This window comes from Sus scrofa, chromosome 12, assembly GCF_000003025.6.
Source record: "Sus scrofa isolate TJ Tabasco breed Duroc chromosome 12, Sscrofa11.1, whole genome shotgun sequence".
NCBI lineage: Eukaryota > Metazoa > Chordata > Mammalia > Artiodactyla > Suidae > Sus > Sus scrofa.
In genome coordinates this window covers 675392-691858 of record NC_010454.4, presented here as the reverse complement: position 1 = coordinate 691858, position 16467 = coordinate 675392, and the positions used below count along the sequence as shown (strand labels likewise).

The following is a 16467-nucleotide window of genomic DNA, read 5'->3' as shown; positions in this document are numbered from 1 at the left end:
CCCCAGCTGTTTCCTTAATCAAGGGGCATGGGGGGGGCAGTGAATGCCCCCAGGCCTGGGCGACCCAGGAATGGCCAGCAGGGTCGGGGGCCCCAGCCGGGCACCTGGCCAGTGTGTGACTGTGGGAAGATTCTGCACCCCCTTTGTGTGTCCATTGGGACGGGCAGTGGTTGGCATGACGCCCTCGCTGCAGGTGGGAGAGCTGCCCTGCGCCGGGGCAGGTGTGGCCCAGTACCTACCCCCCATCGGCCTTCTCAAGAACCTGGGATCACCTGCACCCCAGGTCCGCTGGGGTCAGCGTGGCCTCAAAGGTGCTGGGATGGAAAGGATGCCAGGTGGGGCCTCAGATCGCAGGGGACAGCACAGGCTTCTGTCCCCGTCACCTGGCAGCGACCTTCCCCTGGCGCTCTGTGGGGCACAGTGTGCTGGCCAGCAGGAGAGGTTCAGGCCCCTGAAGGCAAGCAGGGGTATGGAGGGGCTTCTGGGGGCTGGGAAAATAAACAGGAGCCTAGGCCCTTCCTTGAGGAGCAATGGGGGCCTACAGTTTGTTCTCTGGAACCTCAAGATCAAGTAAGAAACGGGTGCCTCCAGTGTCAGTGCTTCGGAGGTGACCACAGGTGGGGCTGGATCTGGACTGAGAACGTTGCCCTCTTCCCCAGGGCCACCAGGAGCCTTAGGCCTGAAGTCTGACTGCCAGCTGGTTCGGCCTTCACCCCTGCCTGCTCTCCTTTCCCCGGCTCACTGCCTCGTACTCTTGCATCCCTGACCCAAGGAAGAAACCCCTGCTGCCCCAGCCGCCCGCCTTCCAGGCTGTGCCCTGGGGCCTGAGTGCCGCGTGACTGCTTTGGTTTCTGGAAGACACTGGGTCACGCGGACGCACATCGGTGGGGTCTGAGGTCCTCGGTCCCTCGCCTCGGGAGGAGCAGAGATGTCCCCAGCCTCTGCCTGTGAGAACGTGTAGGAGGCGTGAGAGGCTCCGGGACGCTGGGACATCCGAAGGCAAACGAGCTGGACGCTGCAGGCCCGCAGCGCAGCGGCCGCGGGAGAAAAACCCGCCCCTAAGCCCGCCAGCCGCTGGGGCCTGGGGGAGGGGGGGCGTGAGGGGGGGACGTGGGGGGGGCTGGCCCCGGTTCTCGCGCGAAGACCGCGTCGCGGGGAGAACCGGAAGGGACGCGGCCGGGCAGGGAGGTCAGGCCGCGGCGTCCGCCCTGAGCGCCGGCGCCGTCCCGAGGCCACGGACGCGGTTCTGGTTGCGACTGGAAGGCAACGAGCGGACGGCTTCCTGCCCGGGGGCCGGATCTGTGCAAACGCAACCCCCAGGGGCCTCCCCGCGGCCCTGCCCCTGGCCCTGCACGGACCCCGGGTCGCCGCAGCCCGTCCTCCCCGCTGTCTGTAGCTGCACCTTCCCTCCCGTCCTCTGAGGCTGCCCCGGAGGCCGCGCCCGGCGGGGGACAGGCCCCCCCCCCCGCTTCCTCTTCTTAAAAAACTTTGCCTCCGGAGCCACACCCGAAAAGGCCCTTTTCTTCCTGTGCCGCACTGGCAGCCACACAGCCCAGGAGCCACGGCGCCCGCGCCCGCAGGCCCGCCCTGGTCCCTTCTGCCCTGAGCGCGCAGGCGAGGCTGCTCCAGCGCGAGGCGGGAAGGCCGTCGTTTGGGCCTCGGCCCTCAGGCAGGCCCACCCGGCTCAGGCCTGGCCCAGGGGGCTGGCTTGCGGAACAGCCAGGGCGGCCACCCGTTTATGGGCAGAGACCAACGTCCTGCTCCGTGACTCAGGCTAAATGTGTTTCTGAGGAGTGGGCACTCAGCAGAGGACCTCCCGGGCCCCTGCTTCTCCCTGGAACAGACCAGGAGCCGCGCCGCCCAGCGGGCACACGAGCGGCTCCACGCCACGCAGCCCTTCCCCCTGCGAAAGGAGGACGTGTGTGCTTTTGCCCAAACATCTTTATTTCTTCTCTCTCTCTCTCTTTTTCGGTTGTGCCCATGGCACAGGGAAGCTCCCGGGGCCAGAGACAGAACTGGCGCCACGGGAGTGACAACGCCGGAACCCCTAGGCCGCCAGGGAACTCCCGAACACCTTCGTTTCTTCGCCCGAGTACTTCCGTGATCATCACCAACAGGAGAAGCAGCAGCGAGCGCCCGGCAACACCAGCGCCTCAGCTGTTTCCACAGCACTTCGGCCCCAACTAACCACCAGATGCCCCCTTAGATGCGGCGAGCGGCCCGTGGGCCGTGGAGGCCTGAGGGCGTGTGCCTGTCTTCACACCGAGGTGCCGGCATCATTCAGGGAGCCCGAAGGTTACAGAACAGAGGGAGGCCTGGGTGGGCCTCTCCTCTGTCGGATTCGAAGCGTCTGTCCTGAGACCAGAGCAACCGCTCTGAAGTCAAGACGGGAGGAGCTAGAGGCCAAGCAGAGCACCGAGGCCTGGCGGTCCAACCCAGAGGCAGTGTCCCCGGAGCACCACGACCCTCCAGGTCAGCCCTGCCCGCCACCCAGAGCCCCGCCTCCCTCCTCCCCAGATCTGCCCAAAGTCCTTTCAAGACAGGAGCCACGATCGAGGTCCCCGGGGGAGGTGGCAGCCGGGCCTTCCCAGAATGTGCAGCTGGGACCCAGAAGGGGGCACATCCCACAGCGTGTATCCCACAGCCCTGAGATGTATGTCACTGCCCATGGGGCACGAGGGACCCCGAAAAACCAAGGAGGGGACCCAGGTCCTGGCTTCCAGACCCTGAGTGGCCTGAGGACGGCCCACCCGGGCCCAGGCAGCTGCCCCTTGGTCCACAAGCCCCAAGCAGCTCTGCATCTGCGGTGCGTGGGGACGCGTGGGGCTGAGGGTGCAGCCTCCTCCGGCGTCGGGCTGTGTCCACGCATCTGTACCGGGTGGGTCAAGCAGGTGCTGTGCTCTCCCGGTCAGGGCCCGATGGCCCGGAGAGGTCTGCTCCCACAGCCACTGCCCGGGCTCGCTTTGCACTCACGGGGGAAGTCGGCCCTTCTCCGGGAGGTGCACAAACCCCAGGCCGGGCGCTTGGTGGGGCGTCCCTAGGACCTCACCTGACCCTACTGGTGGCCGTGCCACCCCTCCTCACCCCTGGGCCAGGCTGCCCGGGCCTCCCCTCCCCCACTATGTCCTGAGCATTGGTTTTAGTGAGGGGCAGCTGCAGCTCCGTGAGAGACGCACGCAGAGACAGCAAGCTGGGCAGACAGACTGTCCCATGGGCAGGCGGCCCTGGAGGGCTGGGGATGGCCGTGCTGGGAACACACGTGGACGCCAAGTCGGCGCCCTGGCTGGGGATGCGGCAGAGCCTGGCCTGGCACGAATGCAGTGCCAGGGTGATCACAGAGCGGCATAGGGGGTTCAGGGCTGCTTGCACATCAGACGTTCGCCTCGCCCTGGGATCCAGCAGCCCTGCCCGCCCTCCTGCTCCGGCTCCCAGAACGGCCCGCCCCCGGGACCTTCTTCGGGGTCACGGTGACTGACTGTGCTTCCGCAACCTGCTCTCCACTTCAGTGGGTCTCCAGGGGCTCGAGCCTTTGTCAGCTGGGGGCACGGGATCCCCTCCCGGGGAAGGACGGCTGCCTGCGGGCCCCACAGTAGACACTGACCTCAGGAGGGGAAGGCTGGATCTGTCCATTCACGCAGACAAAAAGGACCAAACGGTACTCGCTCAGGAGGGTTCATAAGGCACCTTGTTGAGTGGAACCGGCCAAGTGGGGGCTCAGCGCGGCTGGGCGGACGGGCCCCCGGGCGGCGTGAGCGCCGGGTCCGCGATGCCGTGGTCGGGATTGCAGGTGAAGGCGATGGTGACGGCGTAGCGGGTGCCCCAGTGAACCTTCTCCACCCGGTGCAGGTTCTCAGACCCCGAGGTGAAGAAGGACACGCGGCCTGGGGAGAGGACAGCAGAGGTGACCACGAGGCCCCAGAACCGTGGGGGGGGGGTTGTGGAGACAGCCAGCAGCAGCAGAGCCCTCGTGCAGGGCAGGGCGAGGGGAGCCCCAGCCCGCCAGCTCCTCAGGCTCCCCAGTCCACAAGGCACCTGGACTCGGGGTGAGGCCTCCTGCCACCCCAGGGCCCCCAACAAGCCATGCAACAGCCCCGGGGCCCCCTTGAGGTGTTTTTGTTTGTTTCTTTTTTGCCTTTTGGGCCACACCCGCGACACATGGAAGTTCCCATGCTTGGGGTTGAAGCGGAGCTACAGCTGCCAGTCTACACCACAGCCACAGCAACACCAGATCCAAGCCGCGTCTGTGACCTACACCACAGCTCACGGCAATGCCAGACCCTTAATCCACTGAGCGAGGCCAGGGATTGACCCCGCAACCTCGTGGTTCCTAGTCAGGTTCATTACTGCTGCACCAGGACGGGAGCTCCCTTGTCTGTTTTTGTTTTTTGTTTTCCAGCAGGATTGCATCTTGGGGCCCCTCCCCGGGGTTTTACTTCTAATCCCTGGTGGAACAGCGCCACACCCTGGAGGGACGGCAGGGTTTTAGCCAAGAGTCAGGAGGCTTCCCAGACAGAGCAGGACCGGCAGCCCCTCCCAGGGCGGCCCCAGGCTGCGGGAGGGGCCTCTGCCGGCTTCGATCACAGGGCCGGGTGCTTAGGGGCTCTCACGCCACCAGAGGTGTCTTGGCGCTGGTGAGTGGACCATTTGAGAACCATGGGGGAGGAGCCCCGGCCCCTGCTGGTGCCTTGTTCCTTGTTGCGAGCCTTTCAAAGGGGGCTGCTTCCTTTCACATTTGAAATTTGACTCTCAACCTTTGAAAGCGGAGAAAAGTCCACCCCAGAGGTGGCTGCTCTCTGGTTGTAAACAGAGCTGTGCTCTGCCTGCAGACAGCGAAGCAAAAGAGAAGGTGTGACATTCGGGGAACCTCTGCTGGGGGCCCCCGGGTCAGGCATCCCGCAGACCCTCCTCTGGAGCAGCCAGGCCACCGTTTCCCCGAACAGCTGGCGTCACGCACTTTCTCAGGCTTCTCGCCAAAGGATGTTTCCACCTGTTTGTCCATGTTCAGTCCCACTTGAGACATGAGGCAAGAAGCTGGGCCGTCTGCACAGCAGGCCCAACACCCCGCCCCAGACGTGTTATCAAGTGTCATCGACCTGCCCCAAGAGTAGGGGTCTCTGGGAGCCCAGCGTTTCTGCACACTTTGCAAACAGAGGCAGCAAAGGAAAGAGAAGAAAGAACTAAGAAAAAACGAGGAGCCTCGTGACATTGGGACCACAGGAAACCACCCACCAGTCATGCTGGAGCCTCGGAGGGAAAAGTTCGTCTGGGGCAGAAGCAGGCAGTTTGAAGAAGCAGAGCTTCTCTGGAAGCTGCAGGGCATCCGGGGGCTGCCCCCTGAGGAAGGAGGCCAGCCCTCAGCTGTCTGCTTTCCTTTCTGCACCTCCTGGCGTCCAAGCAGCTCCGCCTGCATTCAGGGCTCCCGCAGGGCCCACCTGGACCCAGGGGCTTGCGGGACTGGCCCACGGCCAGTGCAGATGTCCTGAACTAACACAACTGGACAGCCTTGCTGGTGTGAGCTGCCTGCCGCCAGGCGTGTGTGAACACAGCTGTGCTCGCAGGGAGCAGGTGAGGGCGACACTGTGGGGACGGGTCAGCCATGGCAGCAGGAGAATGGCGCTGGCACAGTTGAGGTGCCCAGGCCAGAGCCCAGTGGCTGTGCTTGGCTCAGTCTCGGCTGGGGCTGGACCAGGGCCTGGGCTGCTCCTCAGGAAGCCCCTGGAGGGCCCTAGGGAGGGGAGGGGACAGTTCATGGCTGGTGTGCAGGCTGGGCTGCGGGCAGCGGGGGTCCGGGACCATCAGGTCAGGGAGGCAGGTCCCCGTGCTTGGTGCCGTGACCGACGTGATTAGGGTGGGCCCACTGCATCGTCTTAAGCTGTGAGGAACTGCGGGGGACGGAGGGCGGGCATCTCCAGGAACCCGCTCTGCAGCGACCGCAGTGACCACGGCCACGCCTGCCTCCTCCGACCAATGGCCTCCGTGGCCACGCCAGACACACAGTAAACGCAGCATCCGGGAAGGGATGCGGCCCACGTGCCCCGGGGCCACCTGCGCACCCTACCTGCTCTGGGCTCCACCGTCCTGTTGGCCCCTTCCTCCATGAACACAAACCGCCCCCCGCCGAAGTCATCCTGGTAGTCAGAGAGGTAGAGCAGCGAGGTGTAGTCGAAGGAGCCGTAGGTCACCTGTGGGCAAAGCGGGAGGGCGCGTCACTGTCCCTCTGGAGAGGGCCGGACCCAGGCCTCGCAGCCTCCCAGCTGCACAGGGTCCTGTCCTGCCCCATCTGCGAGCTCCTGCCCAGACCCTCTGCTGCTTCGCTTCGCTTCCTCTGCTCCAGCACCAGGAGACACGGGCGCTGCTGGGTCCTCTGAGCACACCCGCAGCCGGGGGGACCTCCAGCAGCCCGCAGACGGGTCTGCGGCCCACTCGGCTTGCAGGCGGGGGCAGGACAGTGGCCTCGGAGCAGGCGGGAGGGGCTTCGAGGGTGGCCGGGGAGGCCCCTGATTAGGTGTCACTGTGTCCAGGGAACAGCAGGACATGGAGCGAGGGGAAGCCGCTCAGGCTGGAGTGATGGCGAGGACCTCCCAAGAAGAGGTACAAAGTGGGGAGGGGGCCCCGGGGACGCAGCGGACAGAGAGGCGGGGTTAGGACGCGGGCGGACCGAGCTCCGGGGGCAGACAGCGCGGCGTCTGGGACGGGCCCCCACCCGGCCCTGCTGCTCTGCATCGTGCCTTTCAACGCCCTCCGACCTGGTCGCAGGAGGAACAAGTCTAGAGAAGCCGCACCCACTCCCGAGGGGAGCAGAGCCCCGGGCGCACCTTGTCCACGTGCGCGTGCCAGTACTCGTCGTGCGCCGTCCGGGCCGCCGTGCTGTTGATGCGGGAGAAGAAGGTGGGCTTGGTCAGGTGCAGCGAGGACGCGCTGATGCCAAACGCCTGGGCGATCGCCAGCTGGACCTTCTGCCGCACGTTCCTGCGAAGGGGCACTGTCACCCGGGGCAGCGCGGCCACGTGGGAGGGCTCTCCGTGGCCCCTGGGGCCACACGCTGTCACGCCCAGGCCGGGAGGGCCCACAGGTGAGTGCCTGTGCCCTCCGTCCACGCCCTGTGACAGTTACCAGTGGGTCCCGGGGACCTGAGGGCCAGTGCTCTGCAGGAGAGACCCAGCATGGGCAGTGTCCCTGGGGACCCGGCGCCGGATGGAGGGCTGTGCTGTGCTTGGTTGTGGCTGGGGCAGCAGCCTGACTCAGCGGAAGGGAGACGGCTCCCTCCCTGGCCTGACCAGGGCCTGGGCTCCGAGTCCCACCCGTGCAGCCACGTGACCAGGGGCACCAGGGGCCCTCCCTGGCCTGCCACTGACCCCCAGAGCCGGGAACATGGGGCAGGGCCTGACAGGTTACACCCACATCCCACCTGCGTGTGGGCACACTTACACACATATGTTCACACATGCCTACCCACACACCCGTACGCACGCACAGTACATGGCTGCACGCATGACTGCACACGTGTACACACGTGCACACCTACAGGTACGCTTACACGCATCCCCACACGGTCACACGTGTCAGCACACGCAGTCACATAAACCCGCCCACATGCGTACCTACCCCTGTGCCGGCCGCGGGACACGTGACCAGCCAGGCCCCAAACGTGCCAGCTCACGGCAGCCCACGACCCTCCCGGTGTCTCCACACCAGGAGCCAAGCCCCACATGCCCGGCTCGAGCTGACGGGTCCAGAGGGTGAGCGACTCTTCCGCTGACCCTCAGACTCGCCTCCGCGAGTAGACCGTTTGTGACCTCAATGCCACTGATAATGTTCGCGTGGAGCTCCTGTCGTGGCGCAGCGGAAACGAATCTGACTGGCATCCATGAGGACGCGGGTTCGATCCCTCGCCTCGCTCAGTGGGTTAAGGATCCAGCGCTGCTGTGAGCTGTGGTGTAGGTCGCAGATGAGGCTCGGATCTCGCGTTGCTGTGGCTGTGGTGTAGGCCGGCAGCTCCAACTTGACCCCTAGCCTGGGAAGCTCCATATGCTGCAGGTGCATATGGCCTGTTTCGCTCCCGACACCTCCGACCAGGGCCCCGGGAAGGGCTGCAGGTGGAACATGACGTCCCGCCCGTCTGGCCTGGAGCCCCGGCCCTTGCAGTATGGACAGCCTGAGTTCTAACCCGGGCAGGACGGTTCTGTGGGACACGAGCCCACGCCCTCCACCTCCGGGGCTGCGGGTTTCCCAACAGAAGCCCTCGGCTCCCGATGTCCCGCCCGTGTGCGCTTGGGCTTCGTCACTTGGTGAGGGAAGCGTCCGGTGTGAGCCTGCGCCTGCGGTGGTCCTCACGTGACCAGCAGGTGATGAGACAAAACTAGACACACTCACAGACGGATGAGGACAGGCGGGGAATCTGAGCAAGATGGGGGGTGTCCTTCCCGGGGTGATGAACCCAGTTCTGCAGGTGTTGGGGTACTGGGTGAAGGTACACGGGTCTCCTGTGTGTGGCTTTTTTTGTTTTTTAGGTTTTTTTTTTTTTTTTTTTTTGCTTTTTAGGGCCACACCTGCAGCATATGGAGGTTCCCAGGCTCGGGGCTGAATGAGAGCTGCAGCTGCCAGCCTCCAGCACAGCCACGGCCACGCAGGATCCTTTACCCACTGAGTGAGGCCAGGGATAGAACCCGCATCCTCGTGGAGTCTAGTTGGATTCGTTTCCACTGTGCCACGCCGGGAACTCCCTCCTGTCTCGTTTCTTATAACCATGGGATCTCGATTATCTCGAGAACTCGGGTGGAAAAAGCAAACTCCCGGGTGAGGGAGCCGCCTGGGCAGGAGCTGTGCTTGACACCAGGGCAGGGCGGGGTTATGTGCGCTGTCATCAGGGGCAGGAACAGACCTGGGTGGGTGCCAGCCTCACGCCTCCCGGCAGGTCCCCTCCCAGAGGGTCCTGTGAGCACGACCAGGCTGGAACCACGGCCACAGAGGTGGGCTCTGCCCTTCACACCACTTATGAACCAGTAGGAAGCGTCTCAGCTTCACACCTGCTGTGGTTCCAGGAACTTCGGCCCAACGCCGGCCCTGCCCCCGGAGAGAGCCAGGAAGGGGCCAGACGGAGGCTGCGCCGCACGCTCCGCACTCAGAGCCCCACCGCCGCCGCCCTCCCACTGCTGACCCGGCCTGCCCCTCACCGGTACAACCGGAAGTCCTCTTCCGAGAAGATATTTTGGATTTTATCCCCAAAGTACCTGGGAAAATAAGGAGGATTAACAAACGTGACATGGTGTTTCCTTATTTCCTTTTTTTGGAAGGTCCTGGGCGGGGCGCCCCTCCCCCAGTTCTCACCTGTACAGGTTCACAAAGTGCTTCCCGACAGACAGGGCCCCCGAGTGCAGGTCCAGGATGGAGGCCTGGGAAAGACGACGGCAGAGCGGCTGAGGGCTGCCCAGCAGCGCGGGAGCTCTAAGAGCTACTGGCCTCGGGCACAGAGGGCTGTGAGGGCAGCGCCCTCTCCCATGCCCCCCGGACGAAGACTGGTCTCACGTGCTGAGTGTGGCCCCCAGACACAGTCCCTGCGAAGGGGTCTGCGGACTCCCTCCCCCGCCGTGTCGAGGTATGGCCGACGACGACCAAGGGTAGGTTCGATGCTGGACGCGCCCAGGAAACCATCCCTTCAGGGCGGTGGGCACAGCCGCCACCCAGACCCCCTCGCGGCCTTTGCGACCCCTCCCTCTGCCCAGCCACCACCGTGCGTTTTCTGCCGCAGCAGCTGTTAGTCTCCAGACGTCAGGCCCTGGAGTCCTGTCACTGGATTTAGGGCCACCCCGATGTCCCAAGACCACCTCATCTTAAGGCCCTTGATGACATCTGCAAAGACCCTTTTCCCAGGTTCCAGGTTTCGGCGGGGGCATCCTTCAGGCCACTGCTGGACCCTGTGCGTTCTCCCCCGGACGACGGCATTCCTGCCCACGTCTGGGGCCCCCCCCACCTGGCTCCCCCGTCCCCACTGAGCGCTGGGCTGGCTCCCCCCCATCCCCACAGCCCTCCCCCTCCCCTGCTGGCCACCCGCTCTGTCCCCCCTCTGCCTGCCTGGGGTCTGATCCGAGGCAGCCCTCCCGGGAAGGGAGGGGGAGCCTCCCCCCAGCGCACGCAGGCCCTGCCCCGTGGGCACCCTCCCTGCCCCTCCGAGGGAGAGCAACATTAAGGGTGAAGGAGCCGGAGCAGGAAGGACGCAGGACTCACCCCTCCGTCGGATCCGCCCAGAGAAAGCCCCTTCTCGGCTATGCTGTGGGAAGAGCACCTGGGTCAGAATTCAGCCCTGAGTTCAGCACCCGCCACGCGCGTCTACACACGCCCACCAGCATGGGCAACGCGGTTAACGGAGCGCTAAGCATTTAGACCAAAGACTTGAATTTCAAGTGAGTAAAAGTCCATGTTCTGCCACCAGCTGGTTAGTGACACAGAGGGCTTAGCTTCCTTGTTAGCCCGAGACGGTGCCGCGGTGAACGGGTTCCTCTGGGCCGAGGGCCCCTCCTGTCAGCCTGCTGGCGGCAGCTCCTACCCACCAGCTGGGGGGCAGACCTCACTGAAGCTGCAAGTGTTTCTAGTGCCCTTGACAGATGCCACCCCGGGAAACCGACCCAGGCCGGTCCATCCCTCTCAGCGGTGACCCCCACCCAGCAAGCCCCTGCAAGGCCTAGAAACAGGAGGAACCCCTGCTGGGACTCAGCTGGCACGCGGCCAGACACTCCTCCCTCGGGGGCAGCTGCCTCGTGTCCGAACTACACACAGCTCTAAGATTGGAGCTCCCGTGCTGGCCCAACAGGATCGGCAACATCTTGGAAGCGCTGGGATGCAGGTTCAATCCCTGGCCCGCACAGTGGGTTAAGGATCCGGCATTGCTGCTGCTGTGGCATAGGTTGCAATGGCAGCTGGGATCTTATCCCTGGCCTGGGAACTCCATATGCCACCAGGGGCTGGAGGGGCTAAAAAGAAAAAAAAAAAGGTCTTGTTTTTCCAAAGACAGCAAGGAAGAAGCCAGTGCCAGCTGCTCACAGTAAGACTTCCTGCTCCTCCTGAGTCAGCAGAAGGGCTGGTGCCAATGAGTGCTGGAGAGGAAACCGGAAGACGGCCTAGAGGCCACCTGCTGCTGCTGAGTGGCCCCCACCGTCTGATGGGTGCATCCCCCCACCTTCCCAAAGGGCCACAGCTGCTTTCCCTGGAGAGGGCCTGGGCCTCCGGGAGGTTCCGTCAGCATCGCTAGGGCAACAGCCTTCCCTCCTGGAACTCGGAAAAGCCTCTTTGCCTTGGAAGTGCTCAAGGGGATTCTTAGGGATTAACTCTAAACGGATTTCTGAAGTCATCCTTTCAGGGGTGAATCTCTGCTCCCCACCCCCCAGCCCCCTCCTGCACCTGCTGCTCAGGACAGAAGCTCAGGGATGAGTACCTGCGAATCCTCCGGGCCTCGTCCCTGGTGATGACGGCATCGCTGACGCCCCGGCCACACTTCCTCGGGGTGCAGCCTGCGAAGACGGCAGCCAGGATGAGACGCCACCTCCGCAACCCCAACAACAGAGTTGCCTCTTGTGGATGGCGCTCCCCAGGGGCCTTGGAATTTTGTGGGATGGGGCCTTGCCTTGCTGGGATGAGGGGCCGTTTGGCCAGGAAAATACAGGCCAGCGGGGCCGATTTGAATTTCAGATGAACAACTGCGACTTTCCAGGACAAGCAATCCCTGTGGTGCCCCACACCCCACTGGGCGGCCCAGCAGCGGGCACACACCCACCCTGGAGGACAGCCCAGAGGCGGCATCCACACCATTCTAGCACCATCACGGAGCAGAGACCCGGCCCCTTTGGGAAGCCCATTCTGGAGGACCAAAGCTGTGTCTGTGCCTCTGGCCGCTGTCCCTCTGCAGGGCCTGGAGAGCTGCCCCAGGATGGTCCCCACCCTCCCTGCCTCTCTCCTGGAAAGTGAGCGAGTGAGCAAGTGAGCTGTCAGCGTCGGTGCACACACGGGAGTGCACCTCCACAGACACGCCGCCCGCACCGAGGGCGAGGAAGGGGAGTCCAGAGGCTTCAACCACACCCAGCTATCTGAGGGGTGTCGTAAAAATGTACACAACCTCCAGTTTGCCCCTGGAACCGTTTTAGAGGAGCAGCTGCGGCGTTACCCACACCCTCGCTGTTGAATGACCAGGACCTTCACCTCCCGACCTTTCCCGCCCTCCCCACTGGAAGCCCAGACCCTCCCACACAAGGCCAACCGGTCTCAACGTTGATACATTATCATCATGACTATTTGTCTTTTTAGGGCCGCACCTGCTGCACATGGAGGTTCCCAGGCTAGGGGTCCAATCAGAGCTACAGCTGCCGGCCTGCACCTCAGCCACAGCCACGCGGGATCCTTAACCCACTGAGCAAGGCCAGGGATCGAACCTGCGTCCTCGTGGACACTAGTCGGGTTCGTTACTGCTGAGCCACAGTGGGAACTCCCAGAGGCGTGACCACGCTGCCCTCTCCCCCGTCACCTCCGCATCGAGTACCTTCAAACCTGCGCTGACTGTCATAGTCCTCGGAGCAGGGCACCTCGATGAACCTGCCCGGCAGGACCTCGCTGCGGCCAGCAAGCACCTCGGCGATGCCATCCTCATCAGCCCCCAGGCGGCCCCACAGCAGGAGCCCCGCCAGCGTGGTGCAGGCCCCCAGGACGGCGACTCGCAGCCACTTCCTCCGCACATCCCGCGGTGCCCGGACACCCTTGGTGCTGAGAACAGAAGACAGCTGTGGTCACCCAGACACACCTGCCGGGGCTGAAAGGGGAGACCACGACCACCAGAGGCCATGCCACACTCACTCACAGCCTTAAAGTGTCCCCATGCTGGCCACGGTCAGAGCCACTCACAGTCCGTCCAGGGGCACTTCCCAGCACCCCCATGACGAGGCAGGGTTCACTGTGACCTCCGAGGGCAACAAGGTGAAATGCCCGTCAGTGTCCCTCCCTCCCAGCCCGGCCCACAGAGAACCTGTGTGAGGGTCCTTGCACAGTCTGTGGCACCAATCAGGTTGCCTGCATCTAAAAACGGCCCCATACAGCCCCATGCGTGGGGTCCCGGAGCGGCGTGCGCGCACCATGCGAACTAAGTCAAATGTGAGTCAAACCAGTTTCACCGAAACCACTGGCGGCCAGAAAGAGAACACAAGTATGACAGAATGACTCGCCACCAAGACACTTTCTGTGCCCTCAGGTTAACTGCGGGAGTCACCCCGCCCCGTGGAAGTTGCGGGCGTGTCTGTGTGTGTGTGTGGTGCACACCGTGCGTGTCTGTGCTCACTTCGTGTCACGGAGCACTCGTGTGCTCTGTTACCCAAGAAACATGTGTAGGGCTTAGACGGGCAGAAATGAGAAGCCGACCCGGGAATCCTTTTATGGAGGTGCACCTTGTTCCTTCAAGTGCAAGGTCGATTCCTGAAAAGCAGGAAGGCTGCCTTCTATTTTTATACGCCCCTCCCACCTCTAACTGCTCTATAAGTAACACATGAAATCCAATTAAATGAGTCCCACGGGGCGCACAGCTCAGTCAGACCATGCTGGACAGATACCGGTCCTCTTAAACGGGGAGCATGGATGCCCAGCTCCCGAAGACCCCTTCCCCCATCCCCACACCACGGAACGGCCGTCCAGCCTCCAGCCCACCTGGCCTCCTCTTATTAGAACAAGGTGGACACCTAACTCCAGCGGGCCCATCACTTCTCTTTCCCAAGAACTCCGAAGGAGGCAGAGGGACGGCACCCCCCATCTCAGTGGCAAGGGCTGGAACCCCAAGGAGAGGTACAAAGCTGTGGGTGTTACAGTTCTCCTGGAGAGGGAGGTGCGGAGACAAGAGAGGGGGAAGAGCCTCCTGGGCCAGATTCGGATGCAACACCCCCCTGAGGGGGTGGGGCCTCTCCTCAAAACAAGAACCCAGCCCTGTTCAGGGTTAGCGGGCTCAAGCTGTACCCTGAGAATTCTGCCAAAACAGAAGGGAATTGGGAGTAAGGTCCACGGCCCCTGGGGCAAGCACGACTACGCGGTGATTTATCCTGGAAGGATGAAGATACGCCCTGGCTCTGAAAGCTTTCGGCAGAATCCTCTCCAAGGCTATGGTGAGATCATTTATTCATTCAGCGGGCCACCCATCGGTGAACCCTCGTGTGCACAGCCCTAAGGAAAGCCCAGCGACCAGACGAGGGGGGCCTCACGACCGCTGTCCCCGTCCAGGAGGCGCGGCGTGGAGCCCGCGATACACATGCGGAAAGCGGTCAGGGACGGTCCCCCCACGGGCAGCCCCCGCCCTCCGGCCAGGCCTCGCCCCTCTCGGCTCCCGGTCCGCTCAAGGACATGCCACGCCCCGGCGGCAAGGCCACACCCACGCCGCCGCGACGTCCCAGGGAAGGCCCCGCCCACAACCCGCCGGGAAGGCCCCGCCCCTCCGCCCTGGCCACGCCCACGGGCCGCCCGCGCGCTCCCCCCCGCTGCCCGGTACCTGTTCGGGCGCCCGCGCTCCGCCGCCCCGCAGCCCTCGGGCCCCTTGGGCGCGCCCCTCCGCTGAGGTGCCATTGGCCGGGCCGCCGCAGCGCTGTGCGGAACGCGGGATCCCCCACGAGCCCGGACGAGCGCCGCGAGAGGCAGTGCGAGGCCGGCGCGGCCGCGGACCCGGAGCGACGCGCTCGGCTGTCGACCTCCGGCCTGTTGGTCAGGCCGGAGCAATCGGAGGCCGAGCGCCGAGCGGTGCGGGGCGGGGACCTGAACGCCGACCTGGCGCGCACTCTGCAGTGCACACCTGCCCGCTCCACGGAACCGGACGAGCTTCTGAGCCTTCTCTGAAGTGTGTCCTCGCCCTGCCGTGCGCACTCTCCCGGGGTCTCCGGTCCAGGTCCAGCTCCCCAGGGGTCTCCAGGCCTCTCCCGGAGGGTTTCCAGGCCCCTCTCCCTGGGCCCGTGCCGCATCTGAGGACCCTGTACCCATTTGGTGCTTTGTACACCTGCATCTCTAAGGACTTGCTGCTTTGGGTTTGTGTTTGTTTTTTAATTTTATGGCTGCACCCAATTTTATGGCATATGGGGATTCCCAGGTCAGGGACTGAATCCGAGCTGCAGCTGCGACCTACCTGCAGCAAGCAGGACCCTTTTAACCCACTGCACAGGGCATGGAATCAAACCCGAAGCCTTGGAGCCACTTCAGTGGGATTCTTAACCCACTTCACCGCAGCAGGAATTCACCTGCTGCTTTGTTTACAGCTTTCAATTTCCCTAGAGAACCTTCCATCCAGTGGGCAAGACGTAAGCTCTTAAGGAGCCCTGTCAGGATACCTAAAATTCTGAAAGAGTGGAATTAGCAGGGAGGTTCATTCATGAAGGTTAAGTCTGAAGAAGGTGAGTAGTTTACTGGTACAGGGGGAAAAGAAAACCTTCTTAGACTCATTGGACAAGAAAAGAGATCAGCCCAGCAGTCCTGAAACTGGGGCAATCAGACGCCATCTCATGGCAACTTACCTAGAAGGGACAGTTGTGGGCCTAGCGGGTCGTCTAAGAACAGGGGTGACAGTTGACAAGTCTTTGAAATAGTTTCATTTCTGTAGAACTCATGGAGGAGGGACTCAAAGCAATGGAGCCACACACACAGAAGATGGAGTACTGACTTCTCCCTCTTCCTCTAGGTTTGCAGCACCTCACGCTGGTAAACAATTCCAAGTGCATCTGCTGCAGGTAAGACGTCTGCGTTCATTGCTACCCCGGGGCTGCAGGAATGACAGGATTTCTCTCTGAACCCGAGGAGGCTCACAGGGCAGGCATGCAGACTTCTCAGCTCGGGAGTTCCCATTGCGGCTCAGCGAAAACGACTGACTAGTATCCATGAGGACGCAGGTTCAATCACTGGCCTCGCTCAGTGGGTTAAGGATCCGTCGTTGCCATGGCTGTGGCGTAGGCCAGCAGCTACAGCTCTGAATCAGCCTCCTAGCCTGGGAACCTCCATATGCCCCGGGCGTGACCGTAAAAAGACAAAAAAAAAAAACCAAAAAAAACTTCTTAGCTCGCATGTTTTCCTTTTAATTTGATTCCCTGGAAAATAGATTTGGTTTTTTAAAAAGTAAAACAGTTCATCCTCAAAACGTTGCAGCTTTTTAAAGTGCTTTGTCTTAAATTCATTCAGTCCTCAGCTCATAATTTAGTTGACTTAAGAATTTTCTCATTGAGATTATCTTGAATGCAAATTTTTTTTTTTTTAATTAAACTGGAGTTCCTGCCCTGACGCAGCAGGTTAGAAATTTCTACTGCAGCGGCTTGGGTAGCTGCGGAGAGGCAGGTTCAACCCCTGGCATGCTCAGTGGGTTAAAGGATCTGGCGTTGCTGCAGCTGTGGCTCGGATTCAATCCGTGACCCAGGAACTTCCATATGATGTGGGTGCAGCCATAAAATTAAAAAAAAAAATCCAACGGATTCATTT

At 62.7% G+C, this 16467-nt stretch overlaps 2 protein-coding genes and 1 long non-coding RNA gene across 17 annotated transcripts in view; 2 read left to right on the top strand and 1 right to left on the bottom strand.

Annotated features, from left to right (window-relative positions):
• Window positions 3664-14713, bottom strand: OGFOD3 (2-oxoglutarate and iron dependent oxygenase domain containing 3). Of its 2 annotated transcripts, XM_013989804.2 has the most exons (10): window positions 14507-14600; window positions 12842-12943; window positions 12527-12747; window positions 11429-11504; window positions 10225-10267; window positions 9328-9392; window positions 9174-9230; window positions 6816-6969; window positions 6059-6182; window positions 3664-3881 (listed from the first exon to the last, which is right to left on the bottom strand). In XM_013989804.2, the coding sequence occupies exons 1-10, from the start codon at window positions 14578-14580 to the stop codon at window positions 3715-3717; spliced, it is 1083 nt and encodes a 360-aa protein (XP_013845258.2). In that variant the 5' UTR covers window positions 14581-14600; the 3' UTR covers window positions 3664-3714. The 2 variants fall into 2 exon arrangements, with proteins under 2 accessions (XP_013845258.2, XP_003357963.3); XM_003357915.5 differs by lacking the exon at window positions 12842-12943 and having other exon boundaries at window positions 14507-14713.
• Window positions 3872-9261, top strand: LOC102163571. Of its 2 annotated transcripts, none has more exons than XR_002336911.1 (3): window positions 3872-5565; window positions 6757-7072; window positions 9042-9261. It is a non-coding gene; the product is annotated as an uncharacterized LOC102163571 (long non-coding RNA). The 2 variants fall into 2 exon arrangements; XR_002336912.1 differs by lacking the exon at window positions 9042-9261 and adding an exon at window positions 6522-6591 and having other exon boundaries at window positions 4291-5565; window positions 6757-6893.
• The window catches only part of HEXDC (hexosaminidase D), a 15459-nt gene continuing 12897 nt past the window's right edge, over window positions 13906-16467 (top strand). For 7 of the 13 annotated variants that reach the window (XM_005656874.3, XM_021066348.1, XM_021066342.1 and 4 more), the window contains exons 1-2: window positions 14899-15032; window positions 15680-15728. Coding sequence is in view for 3 of the 13 variants with exons in the window: in XM_021066340.1 (XP_020921999.1) it covers window positions 14072-14126; window positions 15680-15728 (104 nt within the window). In the remaining 10 variants the exon portion in view is untranslated. Of the gene's footprint in view, window positions 14127-14794; window positions 15033-15679; window positions 15729-16467 lie in introns of those variants that run through there. The other 6 variants (XM_021066349.1, XM_021066344.1, XM_021066340.1 and 3 more) reach the window with 5 other exon arrangements.

What these genes read in the sequence shown, in the direction of transcription:
- OGFOD3 (XM_013989804.2), bottom strand. Translation starts at nt 14,580, where the DNA reads ATGGCACCTCAGCGGAGGGGCGCGCCCAAGGGGCCCGAGGGCTGCGGG. An exon ending in CAGTCAGCGCAGGTTTGAAG is followed by an intron (nt 11,505 to 12,526) that starts GTACTCGATGCG and finishes CCGTCTTCGCAG; the next exon opens with GCTGCACCCCGAGGAAGTGT. An exon ending in GACGGTGGAGCCCAGAGCAG is followed by an intron (nt 3,882 to 6,058) that starts GTAGGGTGCGCA and finishes TCCTCTCCCCAG; the next exon opens with GCCGCGTGTCCTTCTTCACC.